Source organism: Netta rufina (genome assembly GCF_964035555.1).
Source record: "Netta rufina genome assembly, chromosome: 12".
Taxonomy (NCBI): domain Eukaryota; kingdom Metazoa; phylum Chordata; class Aves; order Anseriformes; family Anatidae; genus Netta; species Netta rufina.
The window spans coordinates 15,178,142-15,204,964 of NC_140135.1; the positions used below are offsets into that span (position 1 = coordinate 15,178,142).

The 26,823-nt window shown below is 40.2% G+C and overlaps 1 protein-coding gene across 2 annotated transcripts in view; it reads right to left on the reverse strand.

Annotated features, from left to right (window-relative positions):
• FGF13 (fibroblast growth factor 13) overlaps positions 1-26,823 on the reverse strand; it is a gene marked incomplete at its 5' end in the record, with an annotated part of 231,016 nt that overhangs the window by 107,330 nt on the left and 96,863 nt on the right. For both annotated transcript variants that reach the window (XM_084294044.1, XM_084294046.1), the window contains one exon: positions 1,869-2,036. In XM_084294044.1, the coding sequence (XP_084150170.1) occupies positions 1,869-2,036 (168 nt within the window). The remainder of the gene's footprint in view (positions 1-1,868; positions 2,037-26,823) is intronic.

Here is a 26,823-nt window from a genome sequence, read left to right on the forward strand (position 1 = left end):
AACATTCATCCTCGTATACTGCAGTAAAAGATGGAAAGTGTTCCTCTTAAAACGAAACATTTTCAGTAAGAATGATTAACAATACCATATGCCATGGAGGAAGGAGTAACAGCTGCTGGGGATAGAGAGTATGGAGATTTATGGAGAATCTAAGAACAACTGTTGGCTTTCAGGCAACAATTCAGCAGAACTGATGCTCTCTAGGTCTTCACTTTGAGCCTGTACCTTGCAAGCTTCTCCCAACAGATCCTGAAATTCTCAGTGTTGAACCAAACCATGTCCCCAGGAGACTCACAGTCTGGAGATAAAATGCCTTGCACAAATCCACTTCCTGTGTTTTCCTCTTGAACACGCCATTAGTATGTAACTTGTTTCATCCACTGAAAATGATAGTAGCTAAGAGCTAGTCACTAGGAGAAATCCAGCTGTCAGTAAGTAGTAAGTCCCACTGAAATAACCACCAGCTTCTGCTGGAGTTCCATATGAGCACAAAGGAGATGTGAAATACAGTATATGGGTCAATGAGGTCAACTTTAGAGCCCAAATCTGTTTGATACAGAATACCCTTTACTTCACAGTTCATGCAGAACCTTCAATTTACAAAATATCATTTGCCAGTTTTGCTGAGCACCTCTAGCAGCTCAGTTGTCATCATCTTCCTAGAGATCTTTACATGAGCAGTTCTGGGCTCATAATTTACTCACAAACAGAAATCCTGACAGCTGACAGGAAATTCATTATATTTGTTAATCCAGAAGACTGCTATGGGATTCAGCTTTAATTTTTTGAATTCAGAATTACAAAATCAAAACCCAAGTCAGCCCCAGAACTGAGAAGAATTAGATGTCACGTTTTCAAAACCCAATTTTAAAATTCAGCTGCAACATCACTGTAACAAACAAAAAAAAATCTCTCCCCACAGCTTACACCAGTGTTTGTGTCAGACTGAATATTTCTGGTGAGATGAGAAATTCCATTTTAGTGGTATTTTTTTTTGTTTTGTTTTTTTAATAAAAACACAGATCTCCCCAAAATATTTCATCTTAAAATACATCTACCAGCAGTAGCATTGCTTGTCTTGGCAGATACTGAAGCTTTTGCAAAAAGTAGAAGCCTTACCATGTGGAATATGGAGGCAGTAATGAAAAACACATAAGGAACAATAAAGAAAATATTTCTTTAAATATAATAAAAAATAGCTAAATGCACTGGACTAACAAGTTAAAGATATTGATACCTCATTAATAATTTCATATTAGTTAACACAGCATTAGAAAAAAACATACCTTTGCTTTATCTGAAAAAGAAAACATTCTGCTTATTTTTTCTGCTCTGCATGCATTTCATTTTCCAAAATGCAACCAGGCGTGCATTACATACAAACTTCATCCTGCTTTACTGAAGTACAGCTGTCATGAGCATTCTCTAGCGCTATGCAGAAGCCTTATGGAGTGAAAGGTGTTGGGGACAAGCCGAATCTGAGCCTAAGTGCCATTATTTTCAGCAAAGTGCAGCTTCAGAAACGTTACTGCAAAGAACCGACTTGGAATTGATGCTGTTTAAGTAGCAAGCAACTTTTGGCAGCCAAAAAAAGGGCAGTGTGTAATGATGAGAGCTGAAACAAACAAACTTTATTTAAGAAAAAGCAGCGTCATTTTACTTCTCATCTAGTACATAGCTTGTATATAGTGTCCCGTGATAGCTGAATCAGACACTAACAGGCAAGCAAAGGGGGACATGGAGTGCATCACGCTTCCTGCATCAGTTGCACTGCACTGACACAGGCTGGAAAACACACAGCACATTCTAGGGACATACATGGAAAAATAATAGAAACAAACAGAACATGGATCCATAGTGCCACAAACCTTCCGGCTCTGTGTTCTCTTTGAGGTGCACTTGCTTCAGTGGACAGCAGAAGATTTCGTGACACTTAGCACGAAAAGGGGACTCTTTTTTCTTTAATTCCGCAGATTGGATCGAATCTTGCCGTAACATAATGTACTCCTGAGTGCCAGGGGGAGCGTCATCCATAACTGTGGTCACCACATAACAAAATGAACTCAAGTTAGAGCTTGAGGAAAGCAATCTAGTGAATTAAATCAACTACATAATGTCAGGGTTGGGGGAAGAAAGGAGGGGAAAAAAAGGTTTATAGGAAAGAAAATACAATTTAAAGTGTTAAAGTATCTTAGTCATGATGATAGAGGGGTGAGGGGAAAATATTTACTTTCATAAACAATTCTTCTCATAAACATCAACAATTTACATTGTTTCATGCAGCTTTTATAAATAGTGGAATAACTCTTACAAAAAAAAAAAAAAAAAAAGAAAAAAAGCATGCTGTTATTGCCTAACCATAGGCGATCTCTATGTTAACATCAGGAATTAATCATTCTGCATATGCAGGTAATGCAACATCAGTATATCTACTCCCCAACATAAAAAGAACATGCCTTTATCAGGATATGTAATTACACAGTTTCTCAGAGCAAGGATAATAATCCAGTGACATTTGACTTGATCATTATAGAAAAGTAGGTAGAAAAGTAGATGTACAAAGAGAAAGCACATTAGTCTTTATGATGGTTTTCTTGTAAAACAGCAAGTCATCTTTTAAAGTTGATCTTTTAAGTCAATACTGCCATTAATAATATACATGTACATGACATGCAGTCTGAAATGTTTTCTGAATGGGGTTAGAGTATTAAATGGTAAAAAGATAAAATGAATAACATACAGAAAGCTCCAGCTACCTCAAAGTATTACACTACCAGAAAGAATTAAAACACTTTTCCACTATCTAAAAATTGAAGCCTTAATAATGGAGACAGCAAGATCCCTCAGCTTACAGCTTTAAGGAACAGATCATCTCTAAAGAACAAAAATTAAATGCTTTTTGAAAGGACAGTCTATAACCACTACTAGTTATGCATAATGTGATGCATAGCTATAGAACTACATCCAAAACTAAGCTGAGACTGTACAACTATGTAGCAAGTAAATAAAATAAATAAATCCGAAGATTAAGAAAAATCCCAAAGATCGAGAAAGTAACCATTGACAAGCTAGCCTATAATTGCAGATGTAGCAGCACTATATAAATTTATCTGGTTCTAGAAGCGCTGGCTGCTAATTCAAGCAATTTAACTGTTTCCTAAATATCTGCAAATGAATAATCACTTTTAAGAATTGTCAGATCAATTTAAACATGGGTCCCTTCAAACAACTATGATCCCCTTATATTTTCATTCTCTAGATTTTTCTTTTATTCTCCTATTAAAAAGACATTAGTAAAAATCATGTATAGGAGGTAAGTGATTCAGCTTGATAGTCTTTCCACAGTGGGCAGTCACCTTGACTGAAGACCTCATTAATCTGTATGAGACACTTGTCACCTTAGTTGTTGTTGCTTCATTAGACTACACACAGCGCCAGTAACACAGACTAATAATCTGGATGAAGTGTCCTTAAAAGGGATGTATAAACTAAAAGAAAAGCACGAGCTGTTAAAAAAAAAAAAAAAGAGTAGTAGGTCACTGGAGCACAAGGTCTGGGTCACCGGATAATTGCTCCCTTAACAATACTAGTATTACTTGGGCTTGTTTGAAGGTTACATATGCATTCATGAAACATACTGACAGCCCAGAGACTGAAGGGAGCTTGCTGGGAATGATCACTAAGAGTTAACACCCAAGACGAGCCAAAGATCAACAAGCCTTGATGGGTCACTCCTCCAAGAAGTCACCACGCAGACATTGCTATGGCTGGAGTTTGCACAAAGCCACCAGTGAGCTGTGTGCAGTGACACTGACGTCAACAGTGCAGGAAGCCTACGGCGTGTCCCTCTGACATTTGCAGGGATAATGTGTGTTGAGAAACATGAACAGCCAGCAGGAGTGAAATGCACAGCTACCTTCTGCCAACAAGCTGGCGTGTCCCACTGTCACAAGCAGCCTCAGGCAAGAGGCACGTCCCTGGGCTGACCCTGTGAGAGGCAGAGTCCTTCCAGAAGTCCCACTCAGCTGTGGGAGCTGGGGGAATTAATCACAAGGCTCAATGCTGTGTGGTGCTGGATCACCGCTTTTGCAAAACAATTAAAAAAATAATAATTTTAAAAAACATGCATAAAGCAGGTTAGCAGCTGCTTAATAGGGTCCTTGAGGAGAATGAACTACTGGTCCTTTACCAGTTTAACTGGTCCTTTACCAGTCATGCACATACTCTGACCACCTGCAGACAGACTTATTTGTGAAAAAGACAGAAAGAGAGCCACACCTTCAATAAATGGAGAATGTGTTGAAATCAGCAAACACACCTCAGGTTACTTGAATACAGAGTAGCAGAGCCTTGGTTTTGAGGAACATCATAGCACTGACATCTGGAGCAAATACTAGGAACCACAGCTCTGATAAAGCCTTAATGCCGGGATGATGTATGGGTAACATAATTGATGTCACTGTTTTGACAGGAACAGCTAAAACCTTTTCTTAACATGATGAATGGCCTCAAGTCAGACTGAGAATTTATAACAAAACTAGGAAAAAACCCTAACCCCAAAGCCTCATTTCCCTGCTATGATGACAGCCAGGCACCCTCATGGAGCCACTGAAATGACAGCACCAGGACCTCAGCTACGGGTGCAAACAACCAGCCCACAGGGAAATTTCAGCCACACAGAAGAATATAATGCAAAAACCTCCAAAAACCTGATGTCCATTTTTGAGGACTAAAAATAATCAGTGTATAACCATAAAAGAGTCATTATTCAACATCTGTGAATAAACCCTTTAGAAATGAGAGAAATATCACCAGTCTGGTATGATTTTGCTAATGGGATAAAAATCATATACATGAAGCAATCACACATACACCGCAGTAGACAACAGGCAATACTTTTTAGGGAAGTAACAAAAATCTGAAGTGGTATTTACATGCTGTGCAATGTGGAGCAGATGACATTGTGATTTCTCTATGGTTCCCTTCATTACAGAGTCTGTGCTAATTGCAGGACCTAGGATATGCTTACACTCACAGTCAGTAAGTGACTGTTAAGTACACACTTACTGACCACAAGCCAGTGTGAAAAACAAACAAATAAATTAATAAAATAAATAAAACTCACTTCCTTCCTCCTACAAGCCTTCTTGAGGGAAAGGAAAGCCATCTTTAATATGGCCGCTGGCACTGGGATGTTTTTCAAGATAAATTCAGACATGTTTGTATTATACAAACACACCAGCTAAACACTGCTGTTTTATGTCTTTCTTTCATGTCCAACTTCATTTTAGTCATGTCTAGAATTGCCAGAAACCATAACATCAAGTCTGTCCATAGGCCTTGGCTCTGTTTCCCACTGAATATTCTCTGATATAGTTCAGAGTGTAATAAAGCTGTACAGAAACATTTTTCCCTAGTCTTTACATGGAAAGGTGTCAGCTCTGCTAACTAAATGTTGTAGCAACCATAGGGTGAATCTGTTTTAATAACCAGGCACTTCCCCGTTCCTGTTAGGCTGTTCTTGCTGTACAGATGACACAATTTAACATACAAATTTTGTACTTCCAGGGATCTGTTTTGACTTCCCTCCTTGAATGACCTGTGACATGGTTTTCCTCCTTCAGGTTCCCTTATTTATTTATTTTTTTAGTCTGATTAGTTTTACATGCTATGAGCCTCAAGATACTTACACTTGCAATAGATGACTTTTTTTCCTGGCATTTCAGAGGGACTGAAATCACACTTCTACACTAGACCTTCAACCCATGAACAGTATTAGAGCCTCTTAAATCACACTTCCACAAATAGAAGAAAAATCCCTTCTTTGGCATGCACACACACACACACACACAGAAAAAGCATTCCCCCAACACAACTCTTTTGGAAGAACAATACGAAGAGCAGCACACACCTCATGGCTGCTGCCTGTCAGGTTGTGTTGTAGAACACGATAGCGATGCTCACTGAGCACCTCCTTCATCCTTTGCCTCCCCTACCCACAGAAAACAAAGAAAGGTCAGGAGTGAATTCACCTAGGGCTCTGAGGATGTTTACAGCTATGTAAGAAATGGTTTGCTTTTATTTTTTTCCCCTTTTAGAAAAAAACAGTAAGATGTCAGGTTGCTTTCTTTTCCTTGAAAGGACAAACCTTAAAAAAAAAAAAAAAAAAAGCTTGATTAAAGTCAGTGTTTGCAAAACAAGGAATAGGCAGAAAAGTGGGATATTTTTCTGTAATAACATTTTCTTCATTGAAGTAGTTGATGAAAAGCTCTCAGGTATATATGCGAGAACAATTCCCTCAGCTTCTTTTCATTTTTTCATTGCCACTTTGTTTTCTCCCTGCTTTATCCAAGCTGAAGTGATTTTTATTAACCACCTTAACAATATAATGAACTTAGAGCACAAAAATACTTAAAAGGTAATTAAAAAAATAAAATTCTATTCTGGGGTTGTGATACACTCAAATCCACATAATGGTAATGTAGTCTATCCATTTAATTCCCCCACTCAGCTTTGCCAAAATCCCAATGAAATGCTCTCACCAAACAGCCCTGGGACTTTAGTGTTACAAGTCAAACTTATTTTTCATCTTGCATTTACAACTTCTAAGTTTGGTCAACTCTGATATACAATTTTTCATGATGAAGATAGGTGCAACTAGAAATACAAGCTGCCACATTTGCTAACGTTAAATCACAACAAGCTGTTTCTTGAGTCCTACTCCTTTCATCCTACTCCTTTCTACCCAATACATGACCAAAACCAGACGCCAAACTAGAAACACACCAATTCCAAAGGTCAATAAATAAACAAATAAATAAAAATAACTTGTGGAAATTGTAACTTTTACCTTGAATTTCCTTAGACGATATTTGAAAGTTAGAGCTCCACTTGAACAGAACTCTCATTACATCTGGAGGCTGCTGCTGGACAGAGGCTGTGACACTGACAGGTTGCCAACAGCACAATTTATTCACTCCTCTTGCTGGGAAGCAGCACCTAGTCTTTTGTTCTCAAACCAATACCATAAATTTCCTCTCTGGCAACTATTTCTCTGTGCTTATTTTTGAATTGATATTAAAAGGGCAGTTCTATGGCATGCATAAAAGTGCATAAATTTTGAGATGGGTAGTAGCTGTCTGGAAGAGCTCAGATACTTACATTCTTGGGAAAGCAAATTTCTTGTCTAATTGAGGACTTTTACTACCTGAACTAATGACTTTTCATACTACTGATCTAAATTAGATTGTACTGGTTATTAGGAGTTGAGGCTTTTGAGATTCAACAGTAGACAGTCTAAGAGCTCTCTTCTCTGGTGGAAGAGGGAGGATAAACTCCTATTTACAGCATAAGCATCACAGGAATATCTAGAGTTTACTAGTGGAGTCCAAGTAATAATCCTTATGGCAAATACAACCACCAGCCCCTGCTGTGATTGCTGCATAAGGCAGAGATTCCTAAATATTCACTAAATTAGCTGGTTCAGATACATGAAGGAGCAGTCTAGGTCACAGCAGTTACCCATCCACTGGGCAGGTTCACCATCCAATATCAACCATCATTTTTGTTCACTTTTCCTGCACCAGCAGCCAACCATGCTGGCTCACATCTCATCCAAACAGCCCCAAACTGCTGCAATCACAGCAGAAGCTGCAGTACAAGCACCCCAAAAGATTTCTGCCAAATCCTAATCCTATTTGGAGGCTGCACTGTTGGACTGAAGCAAAGCAGTGAGCTGAAATTCTTTCTGTATAAGGTGTCAGGAGAGGATGGAAAGACACAGACCTCCTGCTAGCCATGGGCAAGCATGAGCAAAGCAGAAGGTAGAATTTGGCTTATCAACTGCGACACCCAGAAAACAGGAACAAAACCCACTCAAATCAACTTCAGTGCATCCACAGGTGGATTTCTCCTGTCCAAGACAGAGTTCCTCCCTGCTTTAGATGGATTATCAGTATTTATTGCACAGTCACTCCCTATACTATCAATAAAGTCCTTATTCGAGAACCAGGAACAGACAAAGTGAGCCAGAACAATGTAGTTAAAACCTGCTTTAAGGAAAACATTTCATTTTGAATTAATTCTTAAGGTTTGCACAAGCCTGCCTTCACACCCATATGAGAATATTTCACTGATGATTTTAGGAAGCATTTTTATTCTAATTTTAAACTGCTTCCCACTGTGAAATATCTTCATTTTGAAAAATAAAAAAATTGTCTTACAATCAAAATTGAATGCCTTTTTGAACATGTTTCTTTCAGTTTGAGTAGGAATTTCTAAACTTTTTGATCTGCTGAAAACTTCTGATGTGTTCTCTTTGGGTCAACCACATAGAATATTTTTTTTAGATCTTCCAAAAATATTTGCACAAAATGCTCCCTCTTGACCTAAAAGAGTAATTGGATTTACTGTTAGCAGTAATATGCTGTTATCCTCTAAAAAGACTAGACGAGATAAGACTGTATTTAGATCTTTGTGCATAATAAAGACAATGACATCCAACATCAAAAAATTCTTGATAAATTCTAAGAATGTGTCTGCTCTTTCCCCTGTGGAAAAGGCACTAACATTTCCGCACACAGCCTAATTTCCTAGCTGTTCTGGGCATTCATCTACTAACAAACAGCTTTTGATTAACTTAATCCGGCCACTCTTCAGTGTTGCAGCTGCCTACAACTGTTATCCTACTCCAGTCTGGGAGAACAGCAGTTTCCTCTCCAGATGCTGCTTGGTGATGCTTTCAGCCTCCAGCACCTGAGCTGTGATAAAGATGCATGCTCCTGCTCCTCAAGGGCTAAGCAATGTCCACAACTTACTCTGCACTGGGCAGACCACTGCCTTCCCCTCCCCAGCCACCAGGATCTGTAGTTTTGCTACGCAAGACGTGTGCCCACTCGTACTCAGCTCTGCAGCTCAGTTCACCACTTTGCCACGCTTGCCACTGAATGAACAAATATTGCTTCCTTGCCTACTCAGAGTGGCTTTCTGCTTTCCCCATCTGCTAAAATAAACGCAAGCTGGCTGCTTTTCAAACAGGTGGGCTGCTCCATGCACCAGTGCAGACAAGATAGTAATTTACAGTGCGCTATTCATTTCTTCTGGAACGCGTATCAAGAGCCACAGGCACATGGGCCGGCATATGGCAGAGCTGTAAGCACACCGCACTTCATGGAGAACTGGGGACACTTCATGGAGAAGCAGGGGTGGGCTCAGGGGAGGACACTGAAACGGCAGTTGCTGTTTGGGCAGCTTCAGAAGCTGAACAACACACCCTGATTGCATAGTCACCAAAAGACGTGGCATCTTCATATCAAGTTCTGGCTGCCATCAAAAGCACCAGAGAAAAAACAAGGAATGCCTCTGTGTCTACGAGAAAATCCTCACATTGTGGTGAAAACCAAGCAACCAGAGAAGGAGGTGGTAAGGGAACTGCTAGAAAGGTCCAGTGATGAGTGGGAAGCTGACAGTTTATGAGAGTGCTTTGGAGAGCTGTAGTTCACTATTTATGAAATACTAGAATGTTTTTGTGCAACGCAACTTTAATAAGAATTTAATTATTAATCTAGCCCTATTTGGAGCTAGGAGAATAGCTTCAAATGACAAAGGAAGACAACAGAAATGGAAACGCCTGTAGCTTTTTCTTGCTATTTATAGAGGATCTATTGACAACACCAGGGCTACAAAGGAGACAAATTTCCCTTGAGGTGAAGGGAGAAGAAAAAAAGGAAAAAAAGAAAAAAAAACAACATAAAAACTACAACCAATATAAATCAGAATCATACTGGAAGAGCAGAACAAGGAAAAGGAGCCTGCAAAAGGCAACAATATCCTGAAATAGAAGACTGAATCCCTCCTGGAAATCTGAAAGAAGGATCAGCTGTACCTCCTGGGAAACAGGAGATGAACAGCAGCAGTACAGTCCTCAATGACTGTTTCAGAGGCTCTCGACTACTACAGCTCTTGGGCATTTTGCTTGGAAGAAGGGGACAAGAACAGAAGCACCATTCATGAAGGGACAGGTGACACCTCCCAATTATTTGCCTCATTTACTGTGGATAAACAAAAGGAAGGAGGCAAGAAATGAAGTGTTTTAAAATTCAAACCCATTACAGAAAGAGCTGTTCTGAGAAATGGCCCCAGAGGAAATCTTTCAAAGCAAAGCGCAGAAAACTAATCAGCAGGAGCAAAAACCCTCGGCATGCCAGGGAGAGGAGCACAGTGCACTGCCGCCTCCCCGGGAGGTGCTGGGCACCTGCACACTGCTCTGCTTCAGCACTGCTGCCCAAAGGCCACGCGGCTGCTTCTGGCCTGAGCCACACACACAGCTGCTGCATGAATGGCATCAAAATCATTGCAGAGAAAGAAAACCATCTATTCTACCTGAAATTAAGCAACAATCTTCACTTTAAGAATTTTTTTTTTTTTTCCCCCAATACTTTAAATGCTAAGAATATATAAGTTGGGTTTGTATACAGACAAACACACGTTGTTTTTAAATCAGTCAAATGAAAGACAACAGCTTTTTCGTGATGTTTTTTTTCTCATGCTAAAATTTTAGTTATGTTACCTCCATCCACAAGTGATTTCTGCAAACCAAGAAGTTTTGCAGCTAATTATTTAACCTCTAAAATACTACTCAACTGTAGTCTCACTGGAGTCGTGCATACGACCAGAGAAACCTCTGCCTGCACTACCATTTCTATTTACCTGGGTAGTACCTCTGCTGGAGCACTTTCCCCAGCCAGCAGCTCTCTAACACCCAAGATGTGACTGAAAAATGCACCTCAAGTATTTTGACAATTAACCAACTTATTTTCCTGTCTGGCCCAGGAAGTGTTAAGTCATTATATCCACTTGAATGGAGTATCGATTGAGAGTCATGTGCAACAATACTCACAATACTGATTTTTTTTCCTCCTCCCCTCTTCCTGAAATAAAAGAACCAAATTTCTGAAACTTCACTTGGCAAAGGTTTAACACTTGTGCTTGAGAGCATTTCCCCCTCCCTCCCCCCTTACCTAAAAATCCCTTTGGGCTTTACTCAAATCCATGTACAATTACACTATCACTGTTATACAGCATGGTTACAATGAACTTGCTGCACATACACAGAGGGGTTTTGCTTTTCACTGTAAATCGATTTAGCCAGCACCAAGCCAAATCAGCAAAAGATTAAACTACCTGTTTTCCTGCTACTGTCCACCTTAACAATCGTGCTTGCAGGGTCCAGCTGCATATTCAGTGTATTGAGTCCGTTTTCAACCACCCAACTTCCTTTTTTACAATATTCTGGTGCTTCCACATAGTGGGCACCACAGCCACCGAGTATTAGCAGCCTAATTGCACCAGAATTGCTATGATTTCCATAAAGATTGACTAATATGATACATTACTTCATGTATAAATTAGTGTCTTTCAACTCATTGGACAAGACCATATGAAAGAGAAATCTAAAGAAGTGATCAGCTCTGGGTCACTGACACCAGGAATGATTTTGCTGCCCTGATGTGAACAGTAAATGTGCAGTGACTTGGTTAATGACACCACCCTGGCAGAGCAGGATACACATGATGAAGACTTTCACTGTCCATTTATTCCAGCTTGAACAGACAGGAGCTCACAGCAAAAACCTGAGCTACCTTCAACACAGCAAGTATGATGCTACCAGCTCCTCCCTCTCCAAATGAACTGCGGGGACAGTTTTTGGCATCATCTGCAAGCAGGCGATGAATAAGCAAGACCTTCCATCTCCCCAAAATAGGGAAGCCAATCTGCCCTGCTTATGCACACACTGGCAGTGGTACCAAGGCAGGCTGTCTAAGCATGCCATTACAAGGTTGTCTTTTCTCCCCCTACTGTTTTAAGCTGCCTTCGCTCAGAGAGGGGCCCTGGTTTCACACAGCCACTCAATTCACTGAGCAGGTGTCAGCAGTGAGGGAAGATAAACTGAGAAAGCTGCTGCTGGCATAGCTCGGAGTATATTTGAGATTACATCTGTGTACCCCCAGGTATATCGAGATGGCTGCACACACAACCTGGCACACAAAAGGGGCAGCACTCTAGTGCAAAACTTGATCTGAAAGGAATTTCAATATCATGTGTTTGCAAGCTAGCAAAAAAAAAGAATAAGCAAACAAACCACCACCACCACCAAGAGGTACTTGCTTAAGCCAAACTGTAAATAACTCACATGAACAATCCTGGCTTAGCAAATTGCTGTTCTGCTAAAAAAAAGTCTGTCCAAGGCCAACATACCCTGCAGTTGTTCAATAACTGAGTCACATGTCACCAACAAAAATGGCATGATGAAGAGGTAGTAGAAAAGAAATGCATCTTTTAAAGACCAGCACACATTTCCACACAACTTAGCACAAAATTCAAATGTTGCCACAGTTGATCTCCAGCCCAGGCAGCTGCCACCTCACAAACATGCACAGCTACCATCCTCTGCCAGACATAGGAGATGGTTTTACAACAGAATATTCTACTCAGTGCATAAATGAGCGCCCATAAACATTCAAGCAGCAGTAAACTATTCAGAATTAACTTTTTCAGAAAACAAATGGCAAAATGATCAAGGTAAGGCTGTTCTGGTAAAGCAGAAATAATAGTGGTGTTCATTGCCTTTGTTTGCGTATATTTACACCACATTGCATAATATGCTTGCATTGTTGTTCATCAGTGTAAATGACAAAATAACTCAAGACAGCAAACACAGCAGAGCTCTAAGAAAAAAAAGTCACATTTCACATTCCAGTGTGTGAAGTAACTATAGTAGTCCTCTGGCTTGTAGCAGCATATTGAAGTTAGTAGAGACAATTTCAGAAAAAAAGTTATTATTTCAGTACTGAGCTATAAATTAGCTTCTAGTGTTCTAGGCTGTAGCAAGCATTTTTTTTTTTTTTATTTTAGTGGAAGAGAAAGCTGCTCTTTCAAACTGAGTAAAGACATTGTGTACCACAGACTGGAGTTGGGGAGCTGCCTCTAGGGATACCACGATCACTTTTTGTACTGCTTTGAAACCATCCCTATTAGAGACAAATCGCTGTTCACATTATTACCATATTTATGCCTACTGGGCCTTTACATAGCTCAAAATAAATTAAAACATTTATTCTGACATTGGTTCACACACTTTAAAATGTGGAAAGGATTTTATGTTGCTGTAAGTGCCCAAGACTCGTGGATGGGACTAGTATCATCCCCAGTTACATAGCAAAAATTCAATAAAAGCTTCAGAGCAATTTACAATAGCTGAAGATTTGTCCCATACAATTGTCAAAACAAGCGCTTGAGTATGTAGGTCCTGCAAACACTCATTACTGAGCATTGCGCTGCTTTGGACAGTTCAATTTTGCAAAGAGCATGCTCAGCAGTATTTGCACGGTTCCTAATCACTGGTGGTAGGAGTCTTTCTATTGCTCCTTGCCCTGTGTGCTACATAAGCACTTACAGTATTTTTAATATTAGCCCCCGCGACTCCACTGCATCTCAAGTGACTGCCGGAGAACAGAAAGTTCTCAAAGAATTCATTTAAGAAATAAGGTTATTGCAGGTAGGGAAAAAAAATTCTCCTTTCCTTTTAAGTCTACTAATCTGTAAGTTCCGTATTTCCAATGTACTCTGCTCCTGAAATGAAACCCTAAAGAGATTCTGTAAAACTTTATTAGCATTTTAGTCTGCTCTAACTATTCATTTCACACCAGTTACACAATTGACACTGCTACACACACCAGCTGTGCCCCAATGTTAAGAACAGGCTAAGGGCTGCATGTAGTAGAGATGCTATCACCAGCCAAGCCACTGTCTGTAACAGGTCCTAACTCTCACTGCCTTGGTGTTTTGGGATCAAATCCACACAAAGCCCTCTCTGGGAGGAAGGAGACAGTGACTTTGAGCTGCTTCTCCTTGTCCTGAGCTGTCATACAGGCAAGGAATCGAGGCTGTCCTGGGTGCCTGTGGATCTTCAGGCTGCTAAACACAATGGTCAGAGATGACTCACTGTCACTCTCACATTCATTAAATGGTTCTGTCAATTTTCTGACTCAAATTATTGCTGTAATTGTTGTGTCTCACAGCTGAGGAGCTGACACCAGAGCTGACTCAACTGCCAGAGAGCTCCCACAGCCGTGTTGGGTCGGGCTGCTCGTGATGCTGGGGCTCAGACCTTGCCTTCACCCATCAGAAGTCATTCTCTCCCACCAGGTAAGACAATGAAAGAGCGCTTCCCTTGGTCAAATCTGACAGATCCATGCTGAAGTTTCTCTCCAGGAATGTTTTGCATATCACATATTAATAGAGTCTGACTAACGGCTTTAGCTTCACATCATGTCTAGACAAAGTGTCCCGCTGTGGGCAGTTGCCTGGAAGGGCACTTGAAATAGCTGTGGGTGAGCAAAACAGAAGCCGTGTGGAGAGCTGACATGTTGTATGCTCACTGCATCTCATTTATTTATTCTCAGAAAAGTGAAAATAATGGGCATCTGGATGAAATTTTAGGCAGAAAGAGGCTAAAATCTCAATATTCATTCCTTTCAGTATACGCCCTAAAGCAAAGTAAACAGCCAGAACATGAGACATGAAGTAATTAAGAGCTCCACAGAAGCTTTTGGGGGATCAAAATGTAATCGGACATAACTTGCATAAGCACATCACCTAACCAAGTGCTCTCTGGTGCTGAAGCACTCTCCTGAACCTCATCACCCAGGCATGCCCAGCACTGCCCAGCAATATCCTGATGGAATAACTTTTACCCACGCCTTAAACAAAACTTCTCAGCACCCTATCTATGCACAACATGGTAGCACCACAATTGCAAAATCTCAGGAAAACAAAGCTGGAAACAGAGAACAGCTGGTGAAGCATTTATAGCCCACTTGAGACTCTCTCTCCACCACTTCACAACCACAGGACTTTGTCTGCCCTCTTTACATTTCTTGTCAGGTGAACACGCATCTATATAGAAAATTGAATCACTGCTTTCATTGGTTTAAATGATCTATTTAAATTGAAAGTAACCAACTCCCTTTCAGAATCTTTTTTTTTTTTTTTTTTTCCTCATCTTTTAATGTGGTGTGGCATGATTACAGCTTTAAATATTTATGTGACATTATCTTGCATCTGGCAAAGGTTTTATGATACTGCCAAGTAAGTCCCATGCAGGATTAAGTTATCCACTGGTCCTTGCACAGTTGCAATGGATCCCATTTATTACTTTACAACCATAATTCTTTCTGAACCAGGCCTGGCAAGTCTAAGACATTTTTCAATGAGAGATGAGATGTGCAGAAACCAGACTATTATCTAAATTTCTGTGGAAGTTAAATCTTTCTTTCCTCCGTTATGACTTCTCAGTTTGTGTTATTCAAAACCATATAAACCCTGGCTTTTATTCTGTTATTGCTGTCAATTTGTATGCATCTTCTCAATTCACTCTCTTTCTTATTGTTAATTAACTATTTCATATTGTAAATTCCCATTTTTAAGATAAGGTACTGTTGTCACAATAGTCCTGTAAGTGAATCATTATAACTATAATTCATTCATAAATAACACATTACAACACTTGAAATAAATATTTTTTTAGTTACTGCAACACAATTGGCCTGTGTGTAATAGAAATTGTGCACCCATGAAATTAAACTGAATAAAAAATTAATTTTCAAAGGCTTAGTTCTTTGAAAAACTTCTTGCTTCTAATTCTTTTTGGTCAATGTTATTTTCTTTTTGATCCTAAAATAGAAATTACAATACTAAAATAAATAAAAATGTCAGCCTCTGGGTAGAGAACTGAAGTAATGAACAGCAACCGAATTCCACTGAAGGCCAGGCAATCACAGGAAAGAGAGCAACGGGAAGGAGGGAGGGGGAAGCAAACACACAAATGCCTGCTAATGAACCTATGGCAGGATAACAGCGATCTCAGACAAGTCTTCAGGAAAACTTTCTTAAGTCAACTCCATGAATTTCTTCATGGAAGTTCACAAAGAATTTCCCAGGGACCTGGCTGATGTTTCAGAGATCCAGGCCTGTAAGCCAGTCCTGGAACTCCGTGACTCTCAGCCACCTGTAGGCCTGGCTGTACCCCCAGTCCTACAGCCCAGCCCAGATCTGCATCCTTTGCACTGGCCCCATAAACCTAGCGTGAGCAGATCCAGTACCTGGGCAGAGGCAATACAACCCTTGACCAAGTTTTTTCCTCCACTAAAGCAAGGTCACATAGGAGGAAAGAGACCACAGGCAAGATTTTCTCTCTCTTCTGCTCAGAGCAGGGGCATAAAAGTCAACAAAGATCTGTGACCATAATCTCATGAGCTGAGAGATGGGGTTGAGAGGCTGGTAGGATGACACACAATTTATCATCTCTGCTGGCAGCAGCACACCCACGCTGGAAGTTAGTATCCTAGAGGGCCTCAAAAGCAACAGCACACACCTTCAGGATAAGAATTAAAATAAACGGGGTCCTGACCATCAATGATCTCCATGCATTTTTAGAACAAGGAGAGCAAAATGTCAAGTGTGGTTCATCACTAATTTCATCTCCACATTCTTCCCCTCCGGAAGAGACAGCAAACACAATTATGCTTTGATGTGATGTTACCAAGCTTTTTGCAATTAATTCATTTGTGTTCTCAAAGAACCTTCTGATAATGGAGAGCTCTGCACAGACCCCTTGTACATATCTGAACAGACTGAACCGACATTTATAAAGGGTAGAGAAAGTGCTCATCGCTGTACTCTTCTGCCTTTTCACAGGTTGCCATGCCCATGGTTAACACTTAATTGCTCACCTCCTTCTGGTAGTCACTCCCTGCTGATGACACATCCCTGATGAGTAACAGGAACAAATAAATGAAGTACAACTTCATTGTAAGCTTTGGATGGGTTTTCACAGCACCATGAGAGGCAGGAGGGCTTTAATTTGGTCTCAAAGCCCGTATGTAAGTTAAGGAAGTCTATCTTTCGCAGCACTCTCATCTAACTTATTACAACCATTCAAATGACCAAACATCTCTGGTGCAAACCAGTTGGGAACGTGGAACCCTGGGGTCCCATTCTGACCAGCATAGTAGGTCTGCGCAGCGGTGCTGACCACTTTCCAGGTATTCAATGCGGATGGTTCCAGCACAAAGTCAAGAGAAGAAGAAACTGAAACAACCAAAGAGGGGGGTGAGGTGGTAGTTGCCCAAGAACAATTTTGGTCTTGTAACTTTCTATAAAATTTCAAAAGGACACTTCTTCCCTGTGTTGAGATTGTTAGAGAAGTCCACTTTTTTTTTTTTTTTTTTTTTGGCTGACCCAGCTTTGCAATCAAGTGGAATGCTCTGAAAAATGTCTCCCTGATTTCTCCTGAATGGCCTTTAAAACACTGGCAATTCAGTCTGCTTACTCAGCACTACACACACAAAGCTATTAAAACCTGAGCCCTAATAACTAATCTCTCACAGGCACTCATGCCTACCCCACAGGGCAGTGACACGACACGTAAGAGTTGTTCCAGCACTGCAGCATGCTCTGTGCTTAAATTTTCTTCATACCTAAACTAGCAAGATTTTAATTTTATTTTTTTGGCTCATTCTTTATCCCAGGGCTAATAAGGGCTGGTCAGATAAGGCTACTGTGGGCTATCCAAGGCTGCATCACTGAAATACACACCTCCAGCTCACAGCATTTTGCTGTTGCTGCTGCTGGCATATGGAGAGTTTAGATGAAAACACGAAAATACTGGGCAAAAACTATTCCAGAAAAAGCTGAATATTTATGACTTGTACACAGAAACCTGACTGGCAAGTGAATGCTTTGAATAAGATAAAAGGAGTGACAGAAGGATAACTTTTATTTGTGCAGAGTACATTTAATGAATGCATCAACATTTGCAGATGATTAGGACTAACCTAAGTGCTTTGTTGTTCCTGCTGTATATCTGAAAGGTTCAGATTTTATTTATTCCTTCCCCCCCCCCCCCCCCCCCCATAGTTGCAACTAAATATAATTTTTGGCTTTTGCAAAGGCCTATTTCCATTTATAGAATCCAGATGACAGGCTGGGGACGATATTTTCCTAGCTGAGGCATCTGCCTCCTTGACAGAGGGAGAGATAATCACATTGGGTGAAACAGGCTCGGCGTCTGTGACAAGCTTAAGATGTCAGAAACGAGAGCATCGCATCTTGTCCCTCTGGATATTTTTTTCTGGAGAAATTTAGCCACATCTCATGCGAAACACAGCCAGCTTGCAGCACTGCTCTGCTGCCAGCAACAGGGAAGGGAGGGGAGGAGGGAGGCAGGGAACTGCTTCACTTCTGAGGCTGCCACAGTTTCTATTTAATTGTTTGCTTATTTATTTAATTACGGTAACAACAAGAACTACTGGTCAAGCTGCCAGCGTGCTTTTTCTGAAACAATTCATTGCTCTGAGATTACTTTTGCTGAACAATTCTCCCTCCCTGCTGGATCTCTACCACATACAGTCAAAGCGTAGAACATCCCTGTCACCTTCTGCATCCCTATCCAGGAGCAGCAAGATGGCATGGGTGGTTGAAGCCACCTTGCCCCAAGACAGGAGAGGCAGGAGGCCCAGGACACAAGGCATTTGCAAGGGACTGAGATTGGAGAAGCATCTCCACGTAGATTCAATTCTCAGATCTGAACAAATGCTTCCACAGCAGGTTCCACTGCCTACCAGATCAGCACTAACCAATGGCATTTCCACCTTCCACACTGATTCAGTTCTGATTTTTAAATTATAGATCTAGTGTTCTGGAGTCGTGGAACAAATTATGCTGCATTTTTCAGTGAAATCAAGGTGATACTTTCTCTTTTGAGATGGGCCATATGATGCTGCAAAATGCCACCAAACAAACCTTTCTGAAAACAGATTCATTCTCACTCTCACAACTAACTTCTTGACAGATGAGGATGTAAATACAAATCATGGAAGACTTGACAGATGTGCCACCTTCAGTGAAATACACGAGCACAAGGGGACTTGTCTCATTTGACAGTCACATTAGCCAATAAGTGATTGCTTACTGCAGATGACCTGGTGTAAGTACTTTAACGAGTGTTCACCATTGTATTTTTAAAATACTGTTTTGTCATGACTTGTACTATACCATGAAGAAGCTCTCCTACTCTGACCTAACAGGGGTGCAAGAAGTACTCTTCATAAAATTTTGAGCTAACAAGACTAAGAAAATGCATTTGTTTTCTTTCCAATTTTATTTCCTAAGAAACTCAGAAATTGGCCCATGCCCAGAAGGAATGAAAAAATGTTATAGAAAACTCTGCTGATGTCCCTGCAGAAGCCCAGGAGGACTGAGGCTGACAGCAGAGGAGAACAAAAGCAGCAGCAGCAGGTTTCAGAGAAGAGCAAGGCAATGCTGAAAACTAGTTTCCTTTCACCAGAGCTATCTAAATGATGCAAAACTCTAGATTCTTCACTAGTTCTTCCCTAGTATAACATTTTATTTTCCCAAAGTCAGCTTTCTCTCTCCCTCCCTCCTACTTTACACTGAGACCAGCAGTTTATCCTGTAATACGGATTCTGTAATGTAAGACTCTCACAACATTTGCCTTGACACACTGAGCCAGCAGCTTCTGCAGGAAGAGCAGAGTGCTTCACTGAGATTTGGATGATGGGAAAACACTGTCAAGGAGCTGTTGACTACCACAGAGAATTCTATAAACAATATATTTTAATTTTCTTGGGTTTTCTGTGATAATACAGAGTTTCAGTACATTAGAGGTTAATTTGAGCTCTGCACTATACCAGTGGTCTATGCTCACCAATATCAACCTTGTCAAATCATTATGGATGATGGAAAAGGTCTAAATCTACTTTTAGAGGCACATATTCAATTGTGACTCCAGTCCTACTCCATCAGTCCATGGGGATTTAAGTCCAAAGCTCTACATTTGTGAAGATGAAGATGTGAAATACATTTCAAAAATATGTCAATCATTTTTCACATTCCCTTCATCATTCAGCAAAGAATGACAGCAGAACAAACTAGTAGAGGCCTCTGGGGCTCCTAGACCTTCCCTGTGATACAATTCACTCTTCAAGACAACCGCAGCCTGACCCTCATCCCATCCCACTATACTCCCTCTGCCTAGAGCTGCAGGGAGGCAGGCAACAGCTACTCCAAAAACAGGGCTCAGGCCTGGCTTCCCCTCAATCCACAAGAATAAACCACACACTGTTCACCTCCACATTGCAAGGCAACAAAACCAATGCCCACAGGCTGGAAGAGGGTAGTGACCAGGCCTAAATTATCAAAGGACCGTATCTGGTATGCACTACAGTACGTAGATTAAACGCAGATTCTTTTGAACCAACTATTTAAAGTTTAACCCAACAGATAGGAAGGGTATCTATTTCTCTTACTGTGCTCATATCTGTTCCTTTTCACCTACCAACAATTTAATGATTAAAACCAAGATCAGAATTATTAATAAGTCGTTACTGACTTGCCCAGTGCACAGCCAGGAATAGACTTAGTAATCTGTTTCCCAAATACATTTGCATTCTGTTTTTTGCATCATTTGACCACTCAGGTGAATGGCAAGTTTTAATAACTATCAGCATGTCCCAGCACACAGTACAGTCCACGGTATATCTCAGATGTTAAGATCTGTGCTGGAGACCCAATTCCTGGATGTCAGAAAAATCCAGCAAAGCAATTACAGAAGCAAATAAATTATTGTGAGAGAAAAGTGACAGCTCTGGGAATTGATGTGGATCCTGGTGTGGATCTAGGTTGTTACTGACAGAAAGTTATTGTTCAGGAGGTGATTGGTAATGCATAAGAAATGAGAGTTTAGTCCTCTTTTCAATGGCTCCCCTCACAAACCACAGACAGAATGCACTACACAAGTTAACCTCAGGGTTTCAGTGACTTTCTTCAGTCTGCTTCAGATAAACAACTAAGCCCAGCTATCTCTGCCCTTATTCTGGATAAGAAGTTGACCTTCCAGCATCCTTTCTGTCTCTCAGCTGCTTCAGTGTTGGATGTGGAGTTTCCTCCCCCATCCCTGAGGAGCGCTGCCACCGTATTTTCCCCATCTCCAGCCCCACAACATACGCTTCACCCCTGGAAACACAGCCTGGGCGGCAGGTAAAAAAAGCAAGCCTTGCACCCACATGCTCTTCCTTAAATTGGTTTTCAGTTCTCTCACATCTGAGTAAAATTAAAACTTGCAAACTTCTGCTGCCCTTGGCACTCTTGACATCTATACATTTTCCTTTTTTTCCTCTTTTTTTTTTTTTTTTTTTTTTTTTGTTAGGCTCCTTTCACTCTTCTTTTCTGCCTCTGACACAGGCCTTGTCAGAAAGGATCCAAGTCGGAGAAAATACCTGGCAGAAAATGAAAATACCTGACAGAAGAAACATTCAAAGCAAACTTTTTTTTTATATATATATAAAAAAAAAAAGGGCAAATTTTCCAGCCCAAGATTCGTCTTGTTTTTGAATTACTTTTTTTTTTTTTTTCCTAATTGAAGTCTTTTCAAGAAAGCAGACACTAGCCACAAAGCATTTGCTTAGCTGCAAACTTAGGGTGATCTGGAGAAGAACAAGAGACAGAGAGAGGGAGAAAGAATGACAGCGGGGAAGATTTGTTATTATTTTTAAACAGCTGTGGATTTAAGTCAGCTCCCTGCAAAGTCATTAGAAGCCTCTCCATCAGATTTAACAGGCCTGGCCTTCGCTCCCAGAGCACAGACCAGTTTTGGTCCTCTTCTGATCTGTTGGTGAAACCCATTTCTTTCATGTGGGTGTTTTATTGCCACTCCATGACGACAACTCCTCCCTCCCTCTCGTACACGATATTCAATAAGACAGCTCATGTAAGGGCAAATTTTATAGTCTGTCAAGATGTAAAGGCATTGTTATGAAAACTCAGGTTATGGCGATCAACTGTTCTCTCTAGCCCTACAAAAGAGTCTGCTGCCTATACAGCAACAGTTTCAGAGAATGTACTGGGGGACAATAACTTTGTTGACATTCAAGGGAAAAAAGGATGGAATAATCCAGGAATTCTCTTTGGGTTGGGATGTTCATGGTGCTCCAGGAGTTAATGAGAAGCTTGTGTTAGATTTTATATTTAAGATCAATCTTTAATACAACATCTCAGCTAACAAACATGAGACCAAAGACCTTCAGATGAAAAGAAAAAATTTGCATGTCTTCAAATATTAATGACATCACTGAACTTACAAATCTGACCTAACCTGAATGCTCTTGGGATGGCATATTTATACTGGAGCCTCAACCAAATATATCTTCCATTAAATTTTGCATGTAAAAGTTCATCTATATACCGTATATAGATATACGGTATCCGTATATCCACACACATATCAATCTCTGCATGTCTTGCACATCTTTGCAGTGCTGCATCATCTACTCTATCAGCTTTGTATGCTCTCTTTCAAAACCTGTACAATTTCTCACATTTTCTACCCTTCTCTTCCACAAGAAATGGAAGAGATCTGTTAAGTATCAGCTATCCCAGTATGACTGGTGCTGCCGTGGAAGGCAGTAGATAGATTACAGCATTCTTTTCCATAAGATCATTAAATTGCAGACTCAGTTACACACTTTGACATCTTTTTTTTTTTTTTTTTTTTTTTTTTTTAATAAAAAAGCATATTCCAAACAATCTAATTGTGATTCATTATCTGTCATTTTCAGTCAATACATCATGTCTAGTAAATATTGATTAACATACAAGATTACAGACTTGCAGTTGTATTTTCCAACAACGCTATTCAATAATAGCAATGATAATCAAAAACTTATAGACAATTTTTCCAGCATACACAAACTAGTCTTTGCTAATTTGAATATAAATGACTCTAAAGTTTCCTAATTCATTTTTACATGCAAAATTGCAGGTGTTGAACTCTTGTGATGGTACCTGCTACAGAGCAAGTAAAATGAAAGCATTTGGTAGAGATGTGCTTTTCCCTTCTCAATCTCTGCGTGTTATTTAGTTCCAATTCTCTTGCAAAATATTTTCCCATCTGTGAAAGTCTTCCAGTACATCCTCCCAAATGATATCTGTGAATCCACACCTGACATTTTACTTCACAAAACAATTTCAGAATCATTTTCCATAGCTGTCTTGCAGTACCTCACATGCACTCACCAAGAGGAACAATCTTCCCACCAGCTGCTCTACATGTGTCCTGCCTCAGAGTTTTCATTTCACAGCCTTTATTATAACTTCAGCTCTCACACAGACTGTGCTACCAGTGCACTAGCTACTACCACGTGAAAATACAGTTTTACTTATCTGGCTATTACATGGTCCTGAACGGTTTGCTTAAGTGAGCTTGTGGCTCAGTTAAGAATAGTCCTGTTTGTACTGTGTGACTGCTTTGGATTTCTGCTTCCTTCAAATCAATGCAAGCCTGTCTACTACACCAATGCTTTGGTGTCCCCACCACGACTGATCTGAAGACATTCTGCTTGGTGTAAAATTCAACTGTCCTCTGTTTTTTCTTTTCTTTTTAAGTTTTAAACTTTAAGCAAGAATTTTCTACTACCCTTATTTCTGAAATTCATTGCATTCTCACATGCGATCCAAAATCACGTCTGATTCAGGAGTATCGAAGCTGCTGCTAATGGTGAGAAAGTTTATTCTTTAAAATTCCTTTAATGACATTGTTTCTTTTTAAATACTTCACTTCAGCAGCACGCTATTCTTTAAATCCCAATGTGCTGTCAGACAGTGGACTTGATTTTCCCACTAACTGTCTAGGTTATTAAACAAGTTGAGCCCTCTGGGATAGTACCATTAACAAAAATATAAACTTTTGCTCACTGTCATTCTCAGCATCTCTATTCAGCTTCAAGAAGCAGATTATCAGGCATCCTCCAGTTATCACCCCCTATTTGTTCACTTTATACTGCATTCTCAAAACCACTACTGCATTTTGTCACTTTTCACCTGTTCTGTTTTCCTATTACAAGTTATTATATTCTATTTCTAGCATCACACAGTGTTTGTAATAATAGCCAGTGAAAACTCTATACCATTACATATAATCAAGATGAAACCATTTTAAGTAATCCAGAATTGAAAGAATAAACTTTAAAAAATAAAGAAACAAACAAACAAAAAAAAAGTAAAGAAAGGAAAAGAAAAAAAGATTCCAATGTTGAATAGTCACAGGATCATTGTGGTAGAACACAACTATTCTAACCCCACACCAAAATAAAGATCACCTTTGTTAAAGTTTCTGCTTTGTTAAGTCACCATGTGATCAATAAGAACATGCTTTTCCCCCCTGGGGGCAGACTGGCTTTAGCCTGGCAGTTCTGCACAGATGTCAGGCACAGGGCTCCTGACACAGAGCGGAGCAATGGGATGCTTGACATGACCACAGGCAGGACTGCATGCCTCCAGGAGCTTTAGCTCACTGCCATTAAAATTAAAAGACTGTTGATCTGCAACGGAGACTGAGTTATACATTCAAAACCAGCACCCTAATGGTCAGAATTGTTATTTTAATGCCTATGTGTTGCTATGTGGTTCATTTATTATTAGAAAGGATCATCTACAGGCATGTGTCTGAGGCACATTTAAATTCAAAGTCTTCTATTTCATGTCATTGTACAATATGGCAGGCTGTTGTTTGATTTGGTTTCAAGTAAAACAGGCTAACAAACTTCCTTCCAAGCCATTAATTCAGAAATGTAATAAGGCTAACACAACTGTACTGACTCATTAAAGCAATCTGATGTAAGCTGCACTCGCTAAAGCAGCTACCATCCACATTCCTGTGACTGCAGCCTTGTTTTCAGACACCATCAGAGATGACCTGCTGTGCCAAATGCCTCTTCTGTCTCAGGAAAACTTAAGAGAAATAGCAAAATGGAAAACCTTGATTTGTTCAGGCCTTAACATCTGTTCCACCAAAAGAATATTATAGCATTTTTGGTCTCTGTTTTCATCCAGAAAAAGGTTATTTCACTGGACGAGAAAGTAAATTCTACAACATAGTTCTGTGAAGATAGTCACGTAGAATAAATATTTACAGATAAAACTGACAAACTTTCCCCTATGTTTGATGGCAAAGATGATTTAAGATTACAGTAAATAAAATATAGAAAAGAGAAGTCATGGGTGTGCTGCAGTTGAAATACCAAAAACCAACCTGTGACCCTGGTATGCGGCCCAGGCTACCTGTCACTATAAAATCAGCAGTGGTGAGAGAGCTGCTTCACACAGGTGGAGAAAAAAAATAGCTTTCTGTGCTTACTGCTTCTTAAATAAAATAGAAATGATACCATGAGAAGGTGCAAAGACAAACAAGGCATGTTTAGCCTTCAAATAGAGACCTTCACAGGTGGTATCCAAGTCAACAAGCTCGGAATCATTAAGTCCAGCCATTGAACTCTCTTGTTTTCTTTGCCTATGCCATCCCCAAAAGTAAAAGAGACTTTGGGAAAAATGGAACAGAATGCTCAGAATGCCACCATGTATGATACATCCATGCCTTCAAAATCATCAGCAGGCCACTAAGACTCCACATTACAAGCTAGAATCTAATTAAATATTGTCACTGTCAAGTGGATGTATCCTCATTTTGTCCAGAGGGCACTTAAAACACAGCAGCGTTTTGTGTGTAGCTGTATGAATGTGCTCCTGTCTGCTGTACAATGAGATTCAAGAAATTAGCATTGCTCTGAATCACGTTATGGATGGAGTGCCATTAGACTCAGGAGAGGTTGATTATAGTGCTACATTCATTAAACCAGAAACAAAACAAATTTTATTTGAACCAAAGCTTTTCTTCAGCAGAGAGCATTAAAAGCAAAAAAATAAAACTTGTGGGTTTTTTAAAAAATAAAAATAAATAAATAAAGGCTTGCAGTTATCAGTTTTTAATGGTCCATGTATCAAGTTATTGTTTCAAAGCAATAGAGCTACTGAAGGACTTACAGAAAGAACATCCTAGTGTCAAAGCACATTATTATGGGGTAATAAAAAGGGCCAAGATGACCTGTTGGCCAGGACTGGTCCCAGCACACCACTTGTGGTGGTTAGTCAGCAAGGGAATAACTGGAATGTGAGGAAAAGGTGCAGGTGGAGCCCTGCAGGCACCAGCCAGAGGAAAGCAGGACCATAGAGGACGAAGTGAATAGCCTGCCGGGACAGCTGAATTGCCCTGCTCTCAGAGGCTTTAATTCACCTGGCAGAGAAAGAGGGGAAGGGAAAAGTGAGAAGGGAAAGGGTCCCACATTTCCTACCTTGACCTGCAGAGTTCCACCCTGCCTCCATTTAAGCACTCCCAAACACACTCACGCCATGGGAAATAAGAACATTAGCCACAACCATCCTGTAGTGCTAATTGTGTATCCATCTTGTTTCAATAAAACTAAATGTTCAGGTACGCATTCAAGCAGCACCCTTGAAAATTCTGGAGTGGGAAAACCCAAGAAACATCAATATTTTTAAGTCATTGAGGTCCAGTCTCACGTTCTCATGCCTTGCAATTTCCTGGGCCCCAGCATGTGTTACCGGGTTCAGGACTGCACCTCACAATGGTGCATGTGAGCACAATGCATGCAGAGGGGAAGAGGAACTCCAGCAGGTAGCAACAGAGCCCTGCCTAGGCTGTGTTAGCTCCCTGTATGCTCCTGAATACAAGGACACAAACATACTTATGGGAATTAGCATTTACTATATTTTTACTATTAACATTTACTATATTTATTTATTTATTTATTTATTTATTTATTTATTATTTTTTATTTTTTGTGGTGGTGTCACTTTCATCTTGGTTTGTTTTTAAGGTCTGCTCCAGGGAAC